Below are 22,653 nucleotides of genomic sequence, written 5' to 3'. Positions count from 1 at the left end.
CCGAAACCTGAAATCTAATGCCGTTTCGGACTTATGGGCCGTCAAATTTAAAATTTGGTCTTTGAGAATAGATCAAAGAGGGATTTCGTTTAAAATAATGAAAATATTCAACAACTGATTCTAGAAATGAATTGAGCGGTGCAAAATTAGTCTAGAAACCGAATTTCAGTTAGATCGGAAAATTATAATTTTTTTTCTGAATTTTTTCAAAAGTATCCATATTTTGGATTTATATCATATCAAGCTATCTCGCTTACGCAGCCCCAGATTTGTGTCAAAGTTAGACTCGTTACTAATTCGAACCTCCTGAACAAAAACTAGACTCAAAAATATTCTTTGAACAGTTCCAATTTTTTTTTTATTTTTTAACAATCGCTTCTTCCGAAAAATGACACCATACCATATTTTTCACCGCTAATTCAAAACGGACGTAGATTTCGGCCTGAAAATTAATCAAGTTGAGTACAAATCTTCAAGATAGCGAGTAGTGGTAACCGAAACCTGAAATCTAATGCCGTTTCGGACTTATGGGCCGTCAAATTTAAAATTTGGTCTTTGAGAATAGATCAAAGAGGGATTTCGTTTAAAATAATGAAAATATTCAACAATTGATGCTAGAAATGAACTGAGCGGTGGAAAATTAGTTTAGAAACCGATTTTCAGTTAGATCAGAAAATTATTTTTTTTTATTTAATTTTTTCAAAAGTATCCATATTTTGGATTTACATCATATCAAGCTATCTCGCTTACACAGATCCATATTTGCATGAAAATTATACTTTTTATTAATTCGAACCTCCTGAATAAGAATCCGGATTCAAAATTATTCTTTGAGTAATTACAATTTTTTTAAAATTTTATTAACAATCGAACGTCCCGAAAAATGATGTTATACCATATATTTCACCGTCAATTCAAAACGGATGTAGATTCCAACTTGAAGATTAGCCAAGTTGAGTACCAATGTTAAAAGTACTGAGCAGTGGCAACCAAAACCCGAAATATGACGTCGTTCCGGACTTATGGACCGTTAAATTTTGGTTTTTGAGTATGGATTAAAGAGGAATTTCGTTTAAAATAATGAAAATGTTCAACAACTGATGCTAGAAATGAACTGAGCGTTGCCAAATTAGTCTAGGAACCGAATTTCAGTTAGATCGGAAAATGTTTTTTTTATTCATTTTTTTTTTAAATATCCATATTTTGAATTTATATCATATCAAGTTATCTCGCTTACGCAGACCTATATTTGTATGAAAATTATCCTCTTTACTAATTCGGACCTCCTGAACAAGTATTCGGACTCAAAAGTAGTCTTTGGATTGTTCAAATTTTTTTTTAGTTTTTGAACAATCGATCCTCCAGAAAAATGACACCGTCTCATATATTTCACAGTTAGTTCGAAACGGACGTAGGTTCCGATCTAAAAATTCGCCAAGTGGACTACAAATCTTCAAGATACCGAGTAATGGTAACCGAAATTCGAAATCTAATGCCATTCCGGACTTATGGGCCGTCAAATTTAAAATTTGGTTTTTGAGTATGGATTAATGGAGGATTTCGTTTAAAATAAAGAAAACATTCAACAACTGATGCCAAAAATGGACTGAGCGATGCAAAATTAGTCTAGAAACCGAATATCATGTAGATCGGACAATGTTTTTTTTATTTAATTTTTTCAAAAATATCCATATTTTGAATTTACATCATATCAAGTTATCTCGCTTAGGCAGACCTATATTTGTATGAAAATTATCTTCTTTACTAATTCGGACCTCCTGAACAAGAATCCAGACTTAAAAGTTGTTTTTGCATAGTTCCAATTTTTTTTTTTAGTTTTTTAACAATCGATCCTCCAGAAAAATGACACCGTCTCATAGATTTCACAGTTAGTTCGAAACGGACGTAGGTTCCGATCTAAAAATTAACGAAGTTGACTACAAATCTTCAAGATACCGAGTAGTGGTAACCGAAATCCGAAATCTAATGCCATTCCGAACTTATAGGCCGTCAAATTTAAAATTTGGTTTTTGAGTATGGATTAATGGAGGATTTCGTTTAAAATAATGAAAATATTCAACAACTGATGCTAGAAATGGACTGAGCGGTGCAAAATTAGTCTAGAAACCGAATTTCATGTAGATCGGACAATGTTTTTTTATTTCATTTTTTCAAAAATACCCATATTTTGGATTTACATCATATTAAGCTATCTCGTTTACGCAGATCTATATTTGTACGAAAATTGTCCTTTTTACTAATTCGGACTTCCTGAACAAGAATCAGGACTCAAAAGTAGTCTTTGGATAGTTCCAATTTTTTTTTTTTAGTTTTTTAACAATCGATCCTCCAGAAAAATGACCCCGTCTCATATATTTCGCAGTTAGTTCGAAACGGACGTAGATTCAGATCTAAAAATTAACCAGGTTGACTACAAATCTTCAAGATACCGAGTAGTGGTAACCGAAATCCGAAACCTAATGCCATTCCGGACTTATGGGCCGTCAAATTTAAAATTTGGTTTTTGAGTATGGATTAAGGGGGATTTCGTTTAAAATAAAGAAAATATTCAACAACTGATGCCAAAAATGGACTGAGCGATGCGAAATTAGTCTAGAAACCGAATTTCATGTAGGTCGGACAATGTTTTTTTTATTTAATTTTTTCAAAAATATCCATAATTTTGGATTTACATCATATCAAATTATCTCACTTACGCAGACCTATATTTGTATAAAAATTATCCTCTTTACTACTTCGGACCTCCTGAACAAGTATTCGGACTCAAAAGTAGTCTTTGGATAGTTCAAATTTTTTTTTTAGTTTTTGAACAATCGATCCTCCAGAAAAATGACACCGTCTCATATATTTCACAGTTAGTTCGAAACGGACGTAGGTTCCGATCTAAAAATTAACCAAGTTGACAACAAATCTTCAAGACACCGAGTAGTGGTAGCCGAAATCCGAAATCTAATGCCATTCCGGACTTATGGGCCGTCAAATTTAAATTTTGGTTTTTGAGTATGGATTAAAGAGGAATTTCGTTTAAAATAATGAAAATATTAAACAACTGATGCTAGAAATGAACTGAGCGTTGCCAAATTAGTCTAGAAACCGAATTTCAGTTAGATCGTAAAACGTTTTTTTTATTCATTTTTTTCAAAAATATCCATATTTTGAATTTATATCATATCAAGTTATCTCGCTTACGCAGACCTATATTTGTATGAAAATTATCCTCCTTACTAATTCGGACCTCCTGAACAAGAATCCGGATTCAAAAGTTGTTTTTGGATAGTTCCAATTTTTTTTTAGTTTTTTCACAATCGATCCTCCAGAAAAATCACATAATTCCATATATTTCACTGTTAGTTCAAAACGGACCTAGATTTCGATCTAAAAATTAACCAAGTTGAATACAAATCTTCAAGATATCGAGTAGTGTTAACCGAAACCCGAAATCTAGTGCCATTCTGGACTTATGGGCCGTCAAATTTAAAATTTGGTTTTTGAGTATGGATTAATGGAGGATTTCGTTTAAAATAAAGGAAATATTCAACAACTGATGCTAGAAATGGACTGAGCGGTGCCAAATTAGTCTAGAAACCGAATTTCAGTTAGATCGGAAAATGTTTTTATTTTTTTATTTATTTTTTTAAAAATATCCATATTTTGAGTTTTCATCATATCAAGTTATCTCGCTTACGTAGACCTATATTTGTATGAAAATTATCCTCTTTACTAATTCGGACCTCCTGAACATGGATTCGGACTCAAAAGTAGTCTTTGGATAGTTCCAATTTTTTTTTAGTTTTTTAACCATCGATCCTCTAGAAAAATGACACCGTCTCATATATTTCGCAGTTAGTTCGAAACGGACGTAGATTCAGATCTAAAAATTAACCAGGTTGACTACAAATCTTCAAGATACCGAGTAGTGGTAACCGAAATCCGAAATCTAATGCCATTCCGGACTTATGGGCCGTCAAATTTAAAATTTGATTTTTGAGTATGGATTAATGGGGGATTTCATTTAAAATAAAGAAAATATTCAACAACTGATGCTAGAAATGGACTGAGCGGTGCCAAATTAGTCTAGAAACCGAATTTCAGTTAGATCGGAAAATGTTTTTTTTTACTTAATTTTTCAAAAATATCCACATTTTGGATTTAATTTATATCAAGCTATCTCGCTTACGCAGACCTATATTTGTATGAAAATTATCCTCTTTACTAATTCGGACCTCCTGAACAAGTATCCGGACTCAAAAGTAGTCTTTGGATAGTTCCAATTTTTTTTTAGTTTTTTAACAATCGATCCTCCAGAAAAATGATACCGTCTCATATATTTTACAGTTACTGCGAACTGGACCTAGATTTCAATCTAAAAATTTACCAGGTTGACTACAAATCTTCAAGATACCGAGTAGTGGTAACCGAAATCCGAAATCTAGTGCCATTCCGGACTTATGGGCCGTCAAATTTAAAATTTGGTTTTTGAGTATGGATTAATGGGGGATTTCGTTTAAAATAAAGAAAATATTCAACAACAGATGCTAGAAATGGACTGAGCGGTGCAAAATTAGTCTAGAAACCGAATTTCAGATAGATTGGAAAATGTTTTCTTTTACTTAATTTTTCAAAAATATCCATATTTTGGATTTACATCATATCAAGTTATCTCGCTTACGCAGACCTATATTTGTATGAAAATTATTCTCTTTACTAATTCGGACCTCCTGAACAAGAATTCGGACTCAAAAGTAGTCTTTGGATAGTTCCTTTTTTTTTTTTAGTTAGTTCAGAGCTACAACAACAACAACATGGAAGTGCAAAAAACAAAAACCAATGTTACAATATCTCCTCTCATGATAACAAAAACAAGAAAAGTTAGAGTGACATTAACGACAAGACTAAAGAAAAAAGAACGAATCCGAAACAACTCTGCCAAATTAGTAGAAAAAATAAAAAAAGGGGATAAAAGTGTGGCTAATCAGGGACAGTGTTTTGTGAGAAAAGGCAACAACAACCATAAACGAGAAGATACGTGAGAAATACGTGGGTGAGGCAGCGTAGAACCCAGAATGTTTCCGAACGCCAGAAACAGTATATAAACACACCGCTTTAGTTAAAAATCCCACAGGTATGTAGTAGATCCACATCACAATGTTTACTCATAATCAGATCTTATCTCGCACATTTCCAAATCGCCTCCGATTCCGCCATAAATTGTCCCACCGTAATAAAGCCATAGATAGCCCTCCTTGGTATGCGTCTCCTCAAAAAACCGTCCGATGAAAGATAACAAATATCCTCCGATTGTCCCATTTCCCACTTTCTCCATAATTTATCTCAACAGCCCTATTAATAACATCTCAAAACGGATACCCAGCCTCTACGGATATTCCTGATTGACAGCAATGGTTAATTCCGAATGCATTTTCAGGTGTGGCAGGTCGTCTCCGTTTATCGCCCGTTTAAGTGCTTGACTTAATACCTGCATCGGCAATAATGCGAGCTCGAATATGGTAATTTTATCTTGTTCATTCCGAAAACAACAATTAAGTAATGCGTCGGCCTTTATCTCCGAACCCCCTCGCGCAACATCTGTTCCAGACAACAAAGTGTCCGTGCGAGCGTCGGACCTACGGACTAAACGGATTATTTTTACGGCCGCCGAAACCAAAACACTATAAAAATGCAAATTTGCGGCGTAAAGACAAGTCGCAAAAAAGGCCGTGGGTGGATGGATCGATCAGACGCCGCGGCTGTGCGGAGATTTTAACGATGGCGCAAGCGATCGGAGCCGCGGAGGCTCGGAGTACAGTAGGACTCGGTTGTAGCGGTTTTCGGATTTACGGGGTATTTTCAAGGATTATTATTACGACCTCAATAATGCCACATATTCTTTTTTAAATTTGCTACAAGTTAACGAAATACCAAATTTCCTATTATTTGGTATTTCGTTAACTTGTAGTTTTCTTGAATCTAATCATCACAAATATCACAGACATAAAAGTCTGCCCCGTCACTGATTCTATTGTTCCGGAAACTCATCATCACATCACAGCATTGGTCCCTCTTTTCATCATGTGACTCCAAGAATGTTACTTTAGAATATGTAGTTCTTCATTTTGTCAATGGAAAAACGGTAACACCTATCTTTTAATCAAGTGTTCCAAATAAAATTCATCATTATAGGGAAGTATGTAATGAATCAATGATACCGAAAGTATTAGATTTTATTGTTGACAAACAATTGCAGTGGATTTATTCGTCTGTGATTTCTGAGAAACAGAATGGTTTGTATAAAAATAAATAGCTCTACTTTACACAGATTTCTCGAAGGAATTTGATAAAGAAACCATAGATTATTTATTTTATGACGTCTAAATTAGGTTTCACCGGGAAGACTATCAATTGGTTAACATCGTTTTTATGCAACAGTCTCAGCAAGTTAAATTTGGCAATCATTTGTTTTCAAAAAACTTCGCATTTTCTGGTGTATCGCAAAGTTCATATTGTGGACCTACATTGTTTGAAATTTTCATTAATGATTTCACATCTGGATTTCAGTACTCGAACTTACTACAGTACTTTATGCTGGCGATCTGAAATTATTCAGGACTATTCAATCTGTGGATGCTTTAGAATTTCAATTAGACTTAAATACTGTATGTAAATGGGGAGTGAGCAATTTTCTTCCTTTGAATTTTAAAAAATGTATAGTTCGATCGAAGATTGGTGTCATATGGATAAGATAATCTTCCTTCAGTTATAAATCTAAACTCACCGCCACGATCTCTGTTACAATAAACACGAAAAGTGAATTCAAAATTTTTCAAATATTTTCCAAAAAAATGGTTAAAATTGGTTCAATCGAATGAAAATTGGTGTCAAATTGTAGATAATTTTCCGTCAACTACAAATCCGAAATCACTTTCACGATATCTATCGAAATAAAAGTAAAATATAGTTCCAAATTTTCCAAAATTTTCCAAAAAAAAAAAATTGGTTAAAATTGGTTCAATCGTCTGAAAATTGGTGTCAGAATGTTGATAATCTTCCGCTTATGACAAATCTGAAATTGCCTTCTCGATATCTATTGAAATAAAATTAAAATGCGACTTCAAAGTTTTCAAAAATTTTCCAAAAAAATGATTAAAATTGGTTCAATCGACCGAAATTTGGTGTCAAATTGTAAATAATCTTTCGCCAGTTATTAATCTGAAGTCGCTGTCACGATATTTGTTCCAATAAACACGAAAAGTGAATTCCATATTTCCAAACATTTTCCAAAAAAAATGGTTAAAGTTGGTTCAATCGACTGAAAATTGGTGTGAAATTGTTGATAATCTTCTGCCATTCACAAATCTTAAATCGCCTTCACGACATCTGTTGAAATGAGAGTAAAATATTATTCCAAAATTTTCAAAAACTTTCCAAAAAATGGTTAAAATTCGTTCAATCGACCAAGAATTGGTGTCAAATTGTAAATAATCTTCCGCGAGGTATAAATCTGAAATCGCCGTCACGATATCTGTTCCAATAAACACGAAAAGGGAAGTAAAAATTTCCAAAAATTTTCCAAAAAGTGGTTAAAATTGGTTCAATCGAGTGAAAATTTGTGTCAAGTTTTTGTTAATCTTCTGCCAATCACAAATCCGAAATGGCTTTCACGACATTTGTTGAAATAAGAGTAAAATATGATGAAAAATTTCCAAAAATTTTCCAAAAAAATGGGTAAAATTGGTTCAATCGACTGAAATTTGGTGTCAAATTGTTGATAATCTTCCGATAATTACAAATCTGAAATTGCCTTCCGGATATCTATTGAAATAAAATAAAATGCGACTTCAAAGTTTTCAAAAATTTTCCAAAAAAATGATTAAAATTGGTTCAATCGACTGAAATTTGGTGTCAAATTGTTGATAATCTTCCGCCAATTACAAATCTGAAATTGCCTTCTGGATATCTATTGAAATAAAATTAAAATGCGACTTCAAAATTTTCAAAAATTTTCCAAAAAAATGATTAAAATTGGTTCAATCGACCGAAATTTGGTGTCAAATTGTAGATAATTTTCCGCCAGTTATTAATCTGAAGTCGCCGTCACGATATTTGTTCCGATAAACACGAAAAGTGAATTCAAAGTTTCCAAACATTTAAAAAAAAAAAGGTTAAAATTGATTCAATCGACTGAAAATTGGTGTGAAATTGTTGATAATCTTCCGCTAATCACAAATCTGAAATCGCCTTCACGACATCTATTGAAATGAGAGTAAAATATTATCCCGAAATTTTCAAAAATTTTCCCAAAAATATTTACAATTCCTTCAATCGACCAAGAATTGGTGTCAAATTGTAGATAATCTTCCGCCAATTACAAATCCGAAATCGCCTTCACGACATCTATTGGAATAAAAGTAAAATGTGAGTCCAAGATTTTCAAAAATTTTCCAAAAAAATGGTTAAAATTGATTCAATTGTCCGAAAATTGGTGTCAAATTGTGGACAATATTCCGACAATTGTAAATCTGAAATCGCCGTCACGATATCTGTTCCAAAAAAACACGAAAAATGAATTCAAAATTTCCAAAAATTTTCCAAAACTGGTTAAAATTGGTTCAATCGAGTGAAAATTGGTGTCAAATTGTAGATAATCCTCCGCTAGATATAAATCTGAAGTCGTAGTCACGACATCTGTTCCAATAAACACCAAAAGTGAATTCAAAATTTCCAAAAAAATTGTTAAAATTGGTTCAATCGATTGGAAATTGGTGTAAAATTGTTGATAATGTTACGCCTATCACAAATCCGAAATCGCTTTCACCATATCTATTGAAGTAAAAGTAAAATATGATTCCAAAATTTTCAAAAATTTTCAAAAAAAGTGGTTAAAATTGGTTCAATCGACAGAAAATTGGTGTCAAATTATAGATAATCTTCCATAAGTTAGAAATCTGAAGTCGCCGTCACGATATCTGTTCCAATAAACTTGAAAAGTGAATTCAAAATTTCCGAAAAAATTACAAAAAAATTGTTAAAATTGGTTCAATCGACTGAAAATGGGTGTCAAATTGTAGATAATCTTCCGACAAAGACAAATCCGAAATCGCCTTCATGATATCTATTGAAATAAAAGGAAAATGTAACTCAAAAGTTTTCAAAGATTTTCCAAAAAAATGGTTAAAACTTGTTCAATCGACTGAAAATTGGTGTCAAATTCTAGATAATCTTCCGCCAGTTATAATTCTGAAATCGCTGTCGTGATATCTGTTCTAATAAATACAAAAAGTAAACTCAAAATTTTCAAAAATTTTCCAAAAAAATGCTTAAAATTGGTTCAATCGACTGAAAATTGGTGTCAAATTGTTGATAAACTTCCGCCAGTTATAAATCTGAAATCGCCGTCGTGATATCTGTCCTAATAAATACAAAAAGTAAACTCAAAATTTTCAAAAATTTTCCAAAAAATGCTTAAAATTGGTTCAATCGACTGAAAATTGGTGTCAAATTGTAGATAATCCTCCGCTAGTTATAAATCTGAAGGTAGTCACGATATCTGTTCCAATAAACACCAAAAGTGAATTCAACATTTCCAAAAAAATTGTTAAAATTGGTTCAATCGTTTGGAAATTGGTGTCAAATTGTTGATAATGTTACGCCAATCATTAATCCGAAATCGCTTTCACCACATCTATTGAAATAGAAGTAAAATATGTTTCCAAAATTTTCAAAAATTTTCAAAAAAAAAAGGTTAAAATTGGTTCAATCGAGTGGAAAATCGTGTCGAGTTGTTGATAATCGTCTGCCAATCACAAATCCGAAATCGTTTTCACCACATCTTATCAAATAAAAGTAAAATATGGTTCCAAAATTTTCCAAAAAAATGGTAAATTGATTCAATTCTCCGAAAATTGGTGTCAAATTGTGGACAATATTCCAACAGTTGTAAATCTGAAATCGCCGTTACAATATCTGTTCCAAAAAACACGAAAAGTGAATTCAAAATTTCCAAAAATTTTCCAAAACAGTGGTTAAAATTGGTTCAATCGAGTGAAAATTGCTGTCAAATTGTAGATAATCTTCCGCCAGTTATAAATCTGAAATCGCTGTCGTGATATCTGTTCTAATAAATACAAAAAGTAAACTCAAAATTTTCAAAAATTTTACAAAAAAATGCTTAAAATTGGTTCAATCGACTGAAAATTGGTGTCAAATTGTAGGTAATCTTCCGCTAATGACAAATCCGAGATCGCCTTCACGACATCTATTGAAATAAAAGTACAATGTGACTCCAAAATTCTCAAAAATTTTCCAAAAAAATGCTTAAAATTGGTTCGATCGACTAAAAATTGGTGTCAAATTGTAGATAATCTTCCGCAAATGACAAATCCGAAATCGCCTTTACGATATCTGTTGAAATTAAAGTGAAATGTGACCCCAAAATTTTCAAGAATTTTCCAAAAAAATGGTTAAAATTGGTTCAATCGACTGAAAATTGGTATCAAATCTTCCGCCAGTTACAAATCTGAAATCGCCGTCATGATATCTGTTCCAATAAATACAAAAAGTAAACTCAAAATTTTCAAAAATTAAAAAAAAAGCTTAAAATTGGTTCAATCGACTGAAAGTTGGTGTCAAATTGTTGATAATCTTTCGCCAATCACAAATCCGAAATCGTCTCTACAACATCTATTGCAATAAAAGTAAAAATTGACTTAACATTTTCAAAAATTTTCCAAAATAATGCTTAAAATTGCTTCAATCGACGGAAAATTGGTGTCAAATTGTTGATAATCTTCCGCCAGTGACAAATCTGCAATCGCCTTCGCGATATCTATTGAAATGAAATTAAAATGCGACTCCAAAATTTTCAAAAATTTTCCAAAAAAATTGTTAAATTTTGTTCAATCGATCGAAAATTGGTGTCAAATTGTAGATAATCTTTCGCCAGTTATAAATCTGAAATCGGCGTCGTGATATCTGTTCCAATAAACACAAAAAGTGACCTCAATTTTTCAAAAATTTTCTCGAATTATTTTAGTATTCTCTCTGATTCGCTTGGACTCTTTTGAATTATAGCGGCTTTTTTCAGATTCTTTCAGATTCATTCGCATTCTTTTACCTTTCCTCAAATTCTTTCGGAATCTCTCAGATTCTTTCGGAATTTAGTGAGATTCTCTCATATTATTTTGCACCCTTTCGAATGCTCTTGTAATTCCATGGCATTCTTTTTGGATTCGTTTCATATTCTTTCGGATTATTTGTGTATTATTTAGGATTCTGTCGAATTCTTTTGATTATTTTCGATTTCTCTATCAGATTTTCTCGGATTCTTTCAGATTCATCCGGATTCTTTCAGATATCAGGATCAGAGAAAATTCGAAAGAATCTGAGAAAATACAATAGAATTTTTTTCGAATTGTTTTCGAATTCTCTCTGATTCACTCGAATTCTTCCGGATTCTATTGGATTTTCTCGAATTCTTTAGGATTCCGTTAGATTTTCTCGGATTCTGTCAGGTTATTTCGGATTCTCTGTACCCTGTAGGAATTTAGTGGGATTCTTTTAATTTCTCTTGTATTCCTTCGGATTCTCTTCTATTCCCTGGCATTCTTTTAGAATTCTTATTGTATTATTTAGGATTCTGCGGAATTATCTCCAATTGTTTTCGGATTCTCTCCAATTCATTTGGATTCTTCCGGAATCTTTCGAATTTTCTCGGATTCTGTTGTATTTTTCCGGATTCTTTATGCATTATGTAAGATTCTGACGAATTATCTCCGATTGGCTTGAATTTTTCCTGATTCTATCAGATTTTCTTTGATTCTTTCGAATACTTTCAGATTTTTCCGGATTCTTGCTCGGATTCTTTCGTATTTTCTCTCATTCTTACTTACTTACTTACTTTATTGACGGAAAAACATCCTTAAACAATACAAAGAAAAAATAATAAAATCACATGAGAATGTTACAATATTTTTAAAATAAGATTTGCCTTAACTTAGTTTGAAATTTAGGAAATGTATCTGAATAAAAATCAATTCTGCTATAAATAGAATTACAAGTAAATAATATATTAAGTGGTGAAAACAACAAATAATTCGTAAAATTGAATTTAATGTAGAACAAGGGAGCTTGTCTAACATTGAACTGAGGAACATAATCTAACAGATTCTTTCGGAATCTGTTAGATTTTCTCGGATTATGTCAGATTCTTTCGGATTGTCTGTAATCCTCTAGGAATTTGGTCTGATTCTTTCAATTTCTCTTGTATTCTTTCGGATTCTCTTCTAATGCTTGGCATTCTTTTCGAATTCTTCTTCTATTATTTAGGATTCTCTTTGATTCACTCGGATTCTTCCGAAATCTGTCGAATTTTCTTGGATTCTGTGGTATTCTTTCGTATTCTTTGTATGTCAATTAGTATTCTGACGAATTCTCTCTGATTCACTTGGATTTTTCCAGATTCGGTTGGATTTTCTTGGATATTTTCGAATTCTTTTAGATTCTTGCGGATTCTTTCACAAAAAGTGAACTCAATTTTTCAAAAATTTTAAAAAAGCTTAAAATTGGTGTCCAATTGTTGATAATCTTCCGCCAATGACAAATCCGAAATCTCTTTCGCGACATCTATTGAACTGAAATTAAAATGCGACTCCAAAATTTTCAAAAATTTTCCAAAAAAAATTTTTAAATTTGGTTCAATTAATCGAAAATTGGTGCCAAATTGTAGAGTCTTCCGCCAGTGATAAATCTGAAATCCCCGTTGTGATATCTGTTCCAATAAACACAAAAAGTGAATTCAAAATTTTCAAAACTTTTCCAAAAAAATGCTTAAAATTGGTTCAATCGACTGAAAATTGGTGTCAAATTGTTGATAATCATCCGCCAATAACACATCCGAAATCGCCTTCACGACATCTATTGAAACAAGAGTAAAATTTGGGGATCAACGGAACAAAAATTGAGGTTTTCTCCCTTCAATAAATTAAATCAAATTAAACTAAATTTTCGAAGCCGACAAGCCATTCCAATCGTTCCAGCCTGGGTTGCTACAACCGAGTTCTACTGTATATGTTTCTGGCGAGGTCTCAAAGGTCCGCCCGGTCTTATATGGTATATGCTCCAAAAAGCGACATCATTAGCGTGGTGAAATGCGAAAAGCCATACCGAGAAGAATGTTGGACAATGCAGCGGCGCTAGCTACCGCGTGCATGTAACAAGCACAGTTCTCATGGGCTAGAAGCAACGGCCTGTCAATGACTCGTCACATGTCTTCTAACTGTCAATTAAAGCTCGAATTAATCGTAGATTCGTTCCAATTTGTTCGAAAAACGTTCGAGGAATTCTCTCGAAATCTGCATCGGACCGTGTCTTTGGCGAACATTTACTAAACCAGGAAAACATGCCATTCCGATAATTCCGTAATTAATTCCCGAGTTTTATTGGTTTTTGTTTGAGGTAACTCGTTCTTAAACGGGTCAGGCACGCAGGGCCGGACCCGAGGTTATTGCTAGCGGAAGGGGGAGGAACTCCGGGACATAGTTTCTGTAAGAAATAGATGAACTAGGGACGTTCTAGCGCTTAAATGTTGTCATTTGTCGAGGGTCAACAGTAATTCGATAAAACGTGACGAGGTTGCGATGAGTTTCGAAAATCGTGAATAAATGTGGGCTATTGTTGAGAGTTAGGTAAGGCGATTGATTGTGTTCTGCATACTGTAGTTACAAGAAATATAGATACAGCATTTTTGTGTGGTTGTTTTACTAACAGACGTCAGGCGGCCCAAGATTGATGGACATATTTTGACTAAATTGTTAACTAGCACCCGGTGTGCCGCAAGGGTTTCGGCTCAGTCTTGGACTGTTTATAATATATGCAAATGATTTGCAACGTTTGACCGATCATTTTTAAAATTTTTGTACTTTTTCTCCAGAGTATGTTTGGCAATTAAGTTAGTGATATTGAAATCGCACTAGTGATCGCCTACTTCCGCTAGGACAGGCAACACAAGAAGAAGAGAAATCGCTTATACACATATTCATTTTGAATAAAATGACGTCATCCATTTTTTTGAAGAAAAGAATATATTTTAATGAATAACTTTTATTTTTCAAGTACTTTCACTTTATGTCAAACATTGCACTGCGTTTTTGAAGCATTTCGTAAAGTATGTTACAAATGAGATCACTGACGTCACTAGGTCATTTTCCATTTTTCCAAAAATTGGGTTGTGTTTAAAAAAGAATGAATTTAGTAGAACAAGAATTTATGCGAAATTATTATCTAAATGATCCTATTGTGATATTTCTTTCGAATTCTTTGCGTATTATTTTGGATTATGTCGAATTCTCTCCAATTGTTTTCGGATTCTTTCTGATTCATTCGGATTCTGTTGTATTTTCTCGGATCTTTATAATCCTCTCGGAATTTGGTGGGATTCTCTCATATTGCGGTTTTTCGGATTCTCTTGTATTCCTTTTTTTTGGATTCTCTTAGTATTCTTTTCGGATTCTTTTAGTATTATTTTCTAGGACTCTTTTGGATTCTGTCGCATCTTTTCGAATTATTTCTGTATTATTTATGAATCTGTCAAATTCTCTCGAATTATTTTAGAATTATCTCTGATTCGCTCGAATTCTTCCGGATTATAGCGGATTTTCTCGGATTTTTTTGGATTCTGTCGGATTTTTCGGATTTTTTCAGATTCATCCGGATTCTTTTACATTCCCTCAAATTTTTTCGGAATTTAGTGGGATTCTCTCAATTTTCTTGTACCCTTTCGGATCCTCTTGTAATTCCATGGCATTCTTTTTGGATTCGTTTCGTATTCTTTCGGATTATTCGCGTATTATTTAGGATTCTATCGAATTGTTTCGATTATTTCCGATTTCTCTCTGATTCACTTGGATTCTTTCATATATCAGGATCAGCAAAAATTTGAAAGAATCCGAGAAAATACGATAGTAGGAATCACATTTTTTCGAATTATTTTCGAATTCTCTCCGATTTACTCGGATTCTTCCGGATTCTATTGGATTTTCTTGAATTTTTTAGGATTCTGTTAAATTTTCCCGGATTCTGTCAGACTCTTTCAGATTCTCTGTAATGCTGTAGGAATTTGGTGTGGTTCTTTTAATTTCTTTTGTATTCTTTCGGATTCTCCTCTATACATGCCAAGGTATTTCGAATTGTTCCGAATTGTATCATTTAGGATTCCGTGGAATTCTCTCGAATTCTTTTCGGATTCTCTCTGATTGATTTCGGATTCTTTCGGAATTGGTCGAATTTTCTCGGATTCTGATGTATTCTTTCGGATTATATGTGTATTATTTAGGATTCCGATGAATTCCCTATGATTCACTTGATTTTTTTCCGATTCTATTGGATTTTCTTGGATTCTTTCGAATTTTTTCAGATTCATACGAATTCTTTTACATTGTCTCGGATTCTCTGTAATCCTCTAGGAATTTGATGGGATTCTTTCAATTTCTCTTGTATTTTTTCGAATTCCCTTCTATTCCTTGGCATTCTTTTTGAATTCTTATTCTATTATTCAGGATTCTCTCTGATTCTGTTGTATTTTTCCTGATTCTATCAGATTTTCTTGGATTCTTTCGAATTCTTTTAGATTCTTGCGGATTCTTTCATATTTTCTCGGAGTCTTTCGTATTGTCTCTCATTTTTTCGGATTCTATTCGTTTTTCTCGCATTCTGTCAGATTCTTTCGGATTTTTGGTAATCCTCTAGGAATTTGGTGGGATTCTTTCAATTTTTTTTGTATTCTTTCGGGTTCTCTTCTATTCCTAGGCATTCTTCTCGAATTCTTATTCTATTATTTAGGATTCTCTCTGATTCACTTGGATTCTTCCGAAATCTGTCGAATTTTCTCGGACTCTGTTGTATTCTTTCGGATTCTTTGTATATTATTTAGGTTTCTGACGAATTCTCTCTGATTTACTTGGATTTTTCCTGATTTTGTCGAATTTTCTCGGATTCTTTCACATACAAGAGAATCCGAAAGAATACAAGGGAATATGAGAGAATCCCACTAAATTCTCAGAGGATCAAAGAAAATCCGAGAGGACTCGAAGAGAATACGATAGAATCGGAATTACATTTTTTCGAATTCTCTTTGAATCACTCGGATTCTTCTGGATCCTACTGGATTTTCTCGAATTCTTTCGGATTCTGTTAGATTTTTTCGGATTTAGTCAGATTGTTGCGGATTCTCTGTAATCCTCTAGGAATTTGGTGGGATTCTTTCAATTTCTCTCTAATTCACTTGGATTTTTCCGAAATCTGTCGAATTTTCTCGGATTCTGTTATATTCTTTTGGATTCTTTGTATATTATTTAGGATTCTGACGAATTCTCTCTGATTCACTTGGCTTTTTCCTGATTCTATTGGATTTTCTTGGAGTCTTTCGAATTCTTTTAGCTTCTTGCGGATTCTTTCATATTTTCCCGGAGTCTTTCGTATTGTCTCTCATTCTTTCGGATTCTATTCGATTTTCTCGGATTCGGTTAGATTCTTTCGGATTCTCTGTACTGCTCTAGGAATTTGGTGGAATTCTTTCAATTTCTCTCGTATTATTTCGGATTCTCTTCTATGTATTCCTAGGCATTCTTTTCAAATTCTTATTCTATTATTTAGGATTCTCTCTGATTCACTTGGATTCTTCCGAAATCTGTCGAATTTTCTCGGATTCTGTTGTGTTCTTTCGGATTCTTTGTACATTATTTAGGATTCTGATAAATTCTCTCTGATTTACTTGGATTTTTCCTGATTCTATCGGATTTTCTCGGATTCTTTCAGATTCATCCGGATTCTTTCACATACAAGAGAATCCGAAAGGATACAAAGGAATATGAGAGAATCCCACTAAATTCTCAGAGGGTCAGAGAAAATCCGAGAGGAATCGAAGAGAATACGATAGAATCGGAATTACATTTTTTCGAATTCTGTTTCATTCACTCGGATTCTATTGGATATTTTCCAATTCTTTCGGATTCTATTAGATTTTTTCGAATTCTGTCAGATTCTTGCAGATTCTCTATAATCCTCTAGGAGTTTGGTGGAATTCTTTCAATTTCTCTTTAATTCACTTGGATTCTTCCGAAATCGGTAGAATTTTCTCAGATTGTGTGGTATTCTTTCGTATTCTTTGTATATTATTTAGGATTCTGACGAATTCTCTCTGATTCACTTGGATTTTTCCTGATTCGATCGGATTTTCTTGGATTCTTTCGAATTCTTTTAGATTCTTGCGGAATCTCAGATTCTCTGTAATCCGCAAGGAATTTGGTGGGATTCTTTCAATTTCTCTTGTATTCTTTCGGATTCTCTTCTATTCCTAGGCATTCTTTTCGAATTCTTATTCTATTATTTAGGATTCTCTCTGATTCACTTGGATTCTTCCGAAATCTGTACAATTTTCTCGGCTTCTTTGTACACTATTTAGGATTCTGACAAATTCTCCCTGATTCACTTGGATTTTTCCTGATTCGATCAGATTTTCTTGGATTCTTTCGAATTCTTTTAGCTTCTTGCGGATTCTTTCATATTTTCCCGGAGTCTTTCGTATTGTCTCTCATTCGTTCGGAGTCTATTCGATTTTCTCGGATTCGGTCAGATTCTTTCGGATTCTCTGTACTGCTCTAGGAATTTGGTGGAATTCTTTCAATTTCTCTCGTATTATTTCGGATTCTCTTCTATTCCTAGGCATTCTTTTCAAATTCTTATTCTATTATTTAGGATTCTGTCTGATTCACTTGGATTCTTCCGAAATCTGTCGAATTTTCTCGGATTCTGTTGTGTTCTTTCGGATTCTTTGTACATTATTTAGGATTCTGACAAATTCTCTCTGATTCACTTGGATTTTTCCTGATTCTATCGGATTTTCTCGGATTCTGTCGAATTTTCTCGGATTCTTCCAGATTCATCCGGATCCTTTCACATACAAGAGAATCCGAAAGAATACAAGAGAATCCCACTACATTCTCAGAGGATCAGAGAAAATCCGAGAGGAATCGAAGAGAATACGATAGAATCGGAATTACATTTTTTCGAATTCTCTTTCATTCACTAGGATTCTATTGGATTTTCTCCAATTCTTTCGGATTCTATTTGAATTTTTCGAATTCTGTCAGATTCTTGCAGATTCTCTGTAATCCTCTAGGAATTCTTGGTGGAATTCTTTCAATTTCTCTCTAATTCACTTGGATTCTTCCGAAATCTGTAGAATTTTCTCGGATTCTGTGTATTCTTTCGGATTTTTTGTATATTTTTTAGGATTCTGCCGAATTCTCTCTGATTCACTTCGATTTTTCCTGATCCTATTGAATTTTCTTGGATTCTTTGGAATTCTTTCGGATTCTTTCATATTCTCCCGGATTCTGTCGCATTTTGCCTCATTCATTTCGGATTCTCTATATCCTCTAGGAATTTGTTGGGATTCTTTAAATTTCCCTTGTATTCTTTCGGATTCTCTTCTATTCCTTGGCATTCTTCTCGAATTTTTATTGTATTATTTAGGATTCTGTCGAATTTTCTCTCATTCTTTCTGATTCTTCCGGATATTTTCTGATCCTTTCGGAAGTTGGTGGGATTCTCTCATATTTTCTTGTGTACTCTCGGATTCTATTGTATTCGTTGGTATTTTTTTCGAATTCTTTTTGTATTATTTAGAATTCTGTCGAGTTCTCTCGAATTGTCTTCGGATTCTCTCTGATTCAGTCAGATTCTGTCAGATTTTCTGGGATTGTTTCGGACTCTCTTGCATTCTTTCGAATTATTTCTGTATTATTTAGGATTCTATTGAATTGTCTGGAATTATTTTCGAATTTTCTCTGATTCACTCGGATTCTTTCAGATTCTCTCGGAATCTGTCTCATCCTCTCAGAATTTAGTGAGATTCTCTCATATTCTCGTGTACTCTTTCAGATCTTCTTGTATTCCTTGGCATTTTTTTCGGATTCGTTCCGTATTCTTTCGGATTTTCTGGGATCTCAGATTCTTTCGGATTATTTGCGAATTATTTAGGATTCTGTCGAATTCTTTCGAATTACTTCCGATTTCTGTCTGATTCACTCGGATTTTCTCGGACTGTCGGATTTTCTCGCATTCTTTTAGATTCATCCAGATTCTTTTACATTCTCTCGGATTCTATCGTATTTCTTCGCATTTTTTTGGATTCTTCCAGATCCTCAGATTTTAGGCTTCTCTTGTATTTCTTCGTATTCTTTTTGTGTTATTTAAGATTTGGTCAATTTCCCTAGAATTTTTTTCGGACTTTCTCTGATTCATTCAGATTAGAATTATTTTAGAATTTTCAAGGAATCTTATGGATTTTGTCGCCTTTTTTTCGGATTCTTTCAGATTCGTCCGGATTCTTCTACATTCTCTCGGATTCTTTCGTATTCTCTCTGATTCTCTCTAAATTTAGTGGAATTTTCTCATTTCTCCTGTATTCTTTTGGACTGTCTCGTATTCTATTCCTGATTCTTTCCGATTTTCTCGGAATTTAGTCGCATTCTCTCATATTCGCTTGTACTGTTTCAGGTTCTTTTCGGATTCTCCTCGTATTCTCTCGAATTTTCTCCGATCATGGATGTTTTCGGATTGTTTCGTATTCTTTCGAATCTGTCGAATTCCCCCTGATTCACTCGGATTCTTTCGAATCCTCTCGCATTGTTTTCGGATTCTCTGGCATTCTTTCGATTTCTTTCAAATTCCCTTGCGTTTTCTCAAATTCGTTTGGATTCTAAAAGATTTTTTCGTATTTTTTGCTTCAATGGACTGCCTGTGTAATAGACAGTTAAATAATTAGTTATTAACAATTTGATAACAACTTGCTAGAATACGTCATTTTTTACTGTTGACAGGAATTTTAGACTCTCAGTTAAGTTCACATTAAAACATATTATGTACGTTAATTTTTCAACTTTGACAATTTAATATTTTCAAAAAATCGAAAATTTTTTTAACCGTTTTTTTTTTGGAACACCCTGTATACAGTTCGAGAGCAGTCAGTCTGACATTAGCTGTCTAATAAAATCGACACCAACGATGGACGGAAACGGGGTACCTATTTTTTCGTACTTTAGGGGTCATGAAACGTCGAGAAATTATGAAAGTAGCCCGTCGCCCGATTTGTTCAAGTGAACCAAACAAAAAATATGAATATATTAATTAAAAAGATCATTTAACTATTGTTGTTTTATTTTATGTCCTAGATTTCTAATTTTTATAAAATAAATCGTTAATAACCACATAACAAGGAACTGCTACGAATGCAATTAACCTTCGAAGACGCAAAAACATCCATATAGGACAAACGGAAGCTTAATTTTCCATTGATTAGACTAAATATGTACATCGCTATGGCTACGACTGACGTCACAAAAAATGTGCAATAAGTGGACCAATTTGTTTTTTACATTTTAAGCGCTGAGTTTCATCACAAAAATTACTGGAAATTATTTGTCAGTTTTAGCGTCACACAGATAAAATCTGACAAATTGTGCTTTTCCACTCGTGGTCACTTTACAATTAATAATCCTGGTTTCAACAGCAAATAACTGTTCATCCGAAAAAAAAATCTTGATGTAGCATATTTTTGAATTAAATAATTACGAATTATTAGAATTTGGAGTCGCCACAAAATACAGTCTTTTACTGCGAAAACATTGTTCGCTGTCTGCAAAAAGCGCTCCATTAAATTTTGAGTCATTTAAGTTAAATTTAACACGGTAAAAAGCTTGGACGTGTCCTCCGCATTGCTAAACCGTCTATTTCCGAGCAAAATTCCCGCTTGCCATTTCCTTGTACCGCCGAGATAAATTAGGCCGCAACCCAAAGTCTTGCCCACTTTTTCCATCGAAAACCATCGCTATTTATGGCTCAAAGTAGTCGAATCCGGCGCCTAATGTCTGGACCATTCAGTAAATAAATCGTGGGTTTGATTGGTTATGACGTGCGCTGCTCATATATGGATCATGCGTTCAGTGCTCAGTCTTCTCCTTCATTGTTCGGAAATAATCATAGGGTTAGCCCCATCATCTGGCAGCTCTAACCGCCCGCCAAATGATCGTGTTTGATTTAACTTACGTGAACCCGAAAACCAGGGTCTGATTCCGTCCCACTGTACGCTTTCAATTTCCTCGACTACCAGAACTGCCCAAAGAACCAGAAGGAATTTCCGGGCCATTTCGTAACACTTTTAAGACATCACAAACGTTTTATTGTTAATCATCTTCACGCTGATTAGTCTCAGTCATTCGCGGCGATTTTTTATCATTTCGATAACTGTTCATGTCACATGCCGGGGTTCATATATTATGAGCAGGTATTTAAATTAGCCGCTTTATATTATAATCGGATCAAATGATTTCATTTACCGGACCGGACTGGCACATTATCTTTATCTCTCGGGCGAAACGAAAACTCCGGCAGGTGTGCGGAAAGTCCTTTTTCTTTCGGGACGGTCGGATGCGAAAGTTTCTCACGAGTCTTCCTTGCTCGAAGTGTGCAATTCTATCACTCAACATCAAAGAAGTGCACCACAGCACGCGATCGACGCGAACACGACAGCCGACAAACACTGACTCACGGTGAGTCCGGTCCACCAACTAGTCTAAGTCTTCGGTGCGCTCACCATCAATATGTCACCTCTGTCTTAAGTAATAAGCGCAGCATTTAACTCATTGTGGGTACCGGGATTTTTGATTGAATGACGGCTCAATAGCGGCGATTGCGCCTCTGTATTTACGGGATGGCAATCACTGATGTGCCAATAACCGCAGGATAAGGATTTTTTACTTTTTGTTTACCGTCTGCGTACGGTGTGTTTGTGTTGCGTAGTTTGTTTTATACTGATAGAAAAGTCTGCTTCGAGCACGTCAGGTTTCGGAAATTGTTAATCTATTATTTAAATTTTCGGGTTTTTTATGACGCTCCTAAAGCGACTAAGCGGCTTCTGTACCCACGAAGGTCCAGGAACATGTCTGAATATTTTTCAAATGATGCACCACGCATTCGAGAAATATTTTAAACATGAGGGGTCCACAAGATTGTTTCAAATTGATTTCAAGTTCTTTCAAGAACAAAACAACCGGAAGCCTCAAGATTCTTCCAAATTATTATTTATAAAAAAAACCCTAAATGAAATAACAAGGACCACCACAGCCAAGATTCTTGGTAATAATTTTACAAACACTAATCTTTTTAAAAATAAAACACCAAGGGTCCACAAGATTCCTTAAAGCTCTGCAAAAACAACACATATTCCTTTTTCCAAAAACGAAACACCAGAGAATTCTGAGATTTTTTCAATGTTTTTTGTGGAAATAAAACACCAGAGGCTCCAAGATTCCTATAAATTCTCTCAAAAAACCTGAATGTTTTCAAATTCTTCCAAAAAAGGACACACGAGAGAATTCTGAGATGATTTCAAAGTCTTTCAAAAAAAAGTCACCAGCGGTCCTACCCCCAAGACTTCTTCTAATTCTTTCAAAAACAAAACACTACAGCCTCCCAAGATTCTTCCCATTTTTTTTAAAAACACGAATGATTTCAAAAATAATACATCAGTCGTCCCTGAGATTCTTTCAACCTGAAGAAAACATCAAGAATCGTAATACT

At 33.9% G+C, this 22,653-nt stretch overlaps 1 protein-coding gene across 2 annotated transcripts in view; it reads right to left on the bottom strand.

Moving 5' to 3' along the window:
- Lanb2 (Laminin B2) overlaps positions 1-22,653 on the bottom strand; it is a 178,744-nt gene that overhangs the window by 16,579 nt on the left and 139,512 nt on the right. Inside the window, exon 1 of one of the 2 annotated variants that reach the window (XM_064069310.1) lies at positions 21,121-21,602. The exons of the other annotated variant lie outside the window; for it this stretch is intronic. Coding sequence (XP_063925380.1) covers positions 21,121-21,220 — 100 coding nt within the window. The 5' untranslated portion in view covers positions 21,221-21,602. Of the gene's footprint in view, positions 1-21,120; positions 21,603-22,653 lie in introns of those variants that run through there. 2 annotated transcript variants of the gene reach the window in all.

This window comes from Zophobas morio, unplaced genomic scaffold (assembly GCF_036711695.1).
Source record: "Zophobas morio isolate AGI-343-1 ecotype UQ-CSIRO unplaced genomic scaffold, CSIRO_AGI_Zmor_V1 ptg000031l, whole genome shotgun sequence".
NCBI lineage: Eukaryota > Metazoa > Arthropoda > Insecta > Coleoptera > Tenebrionidae > Zophobas > Zophobas morio.
This window is presented reverse-complemented; position numbering and strand designations above follow the sequence as displayed.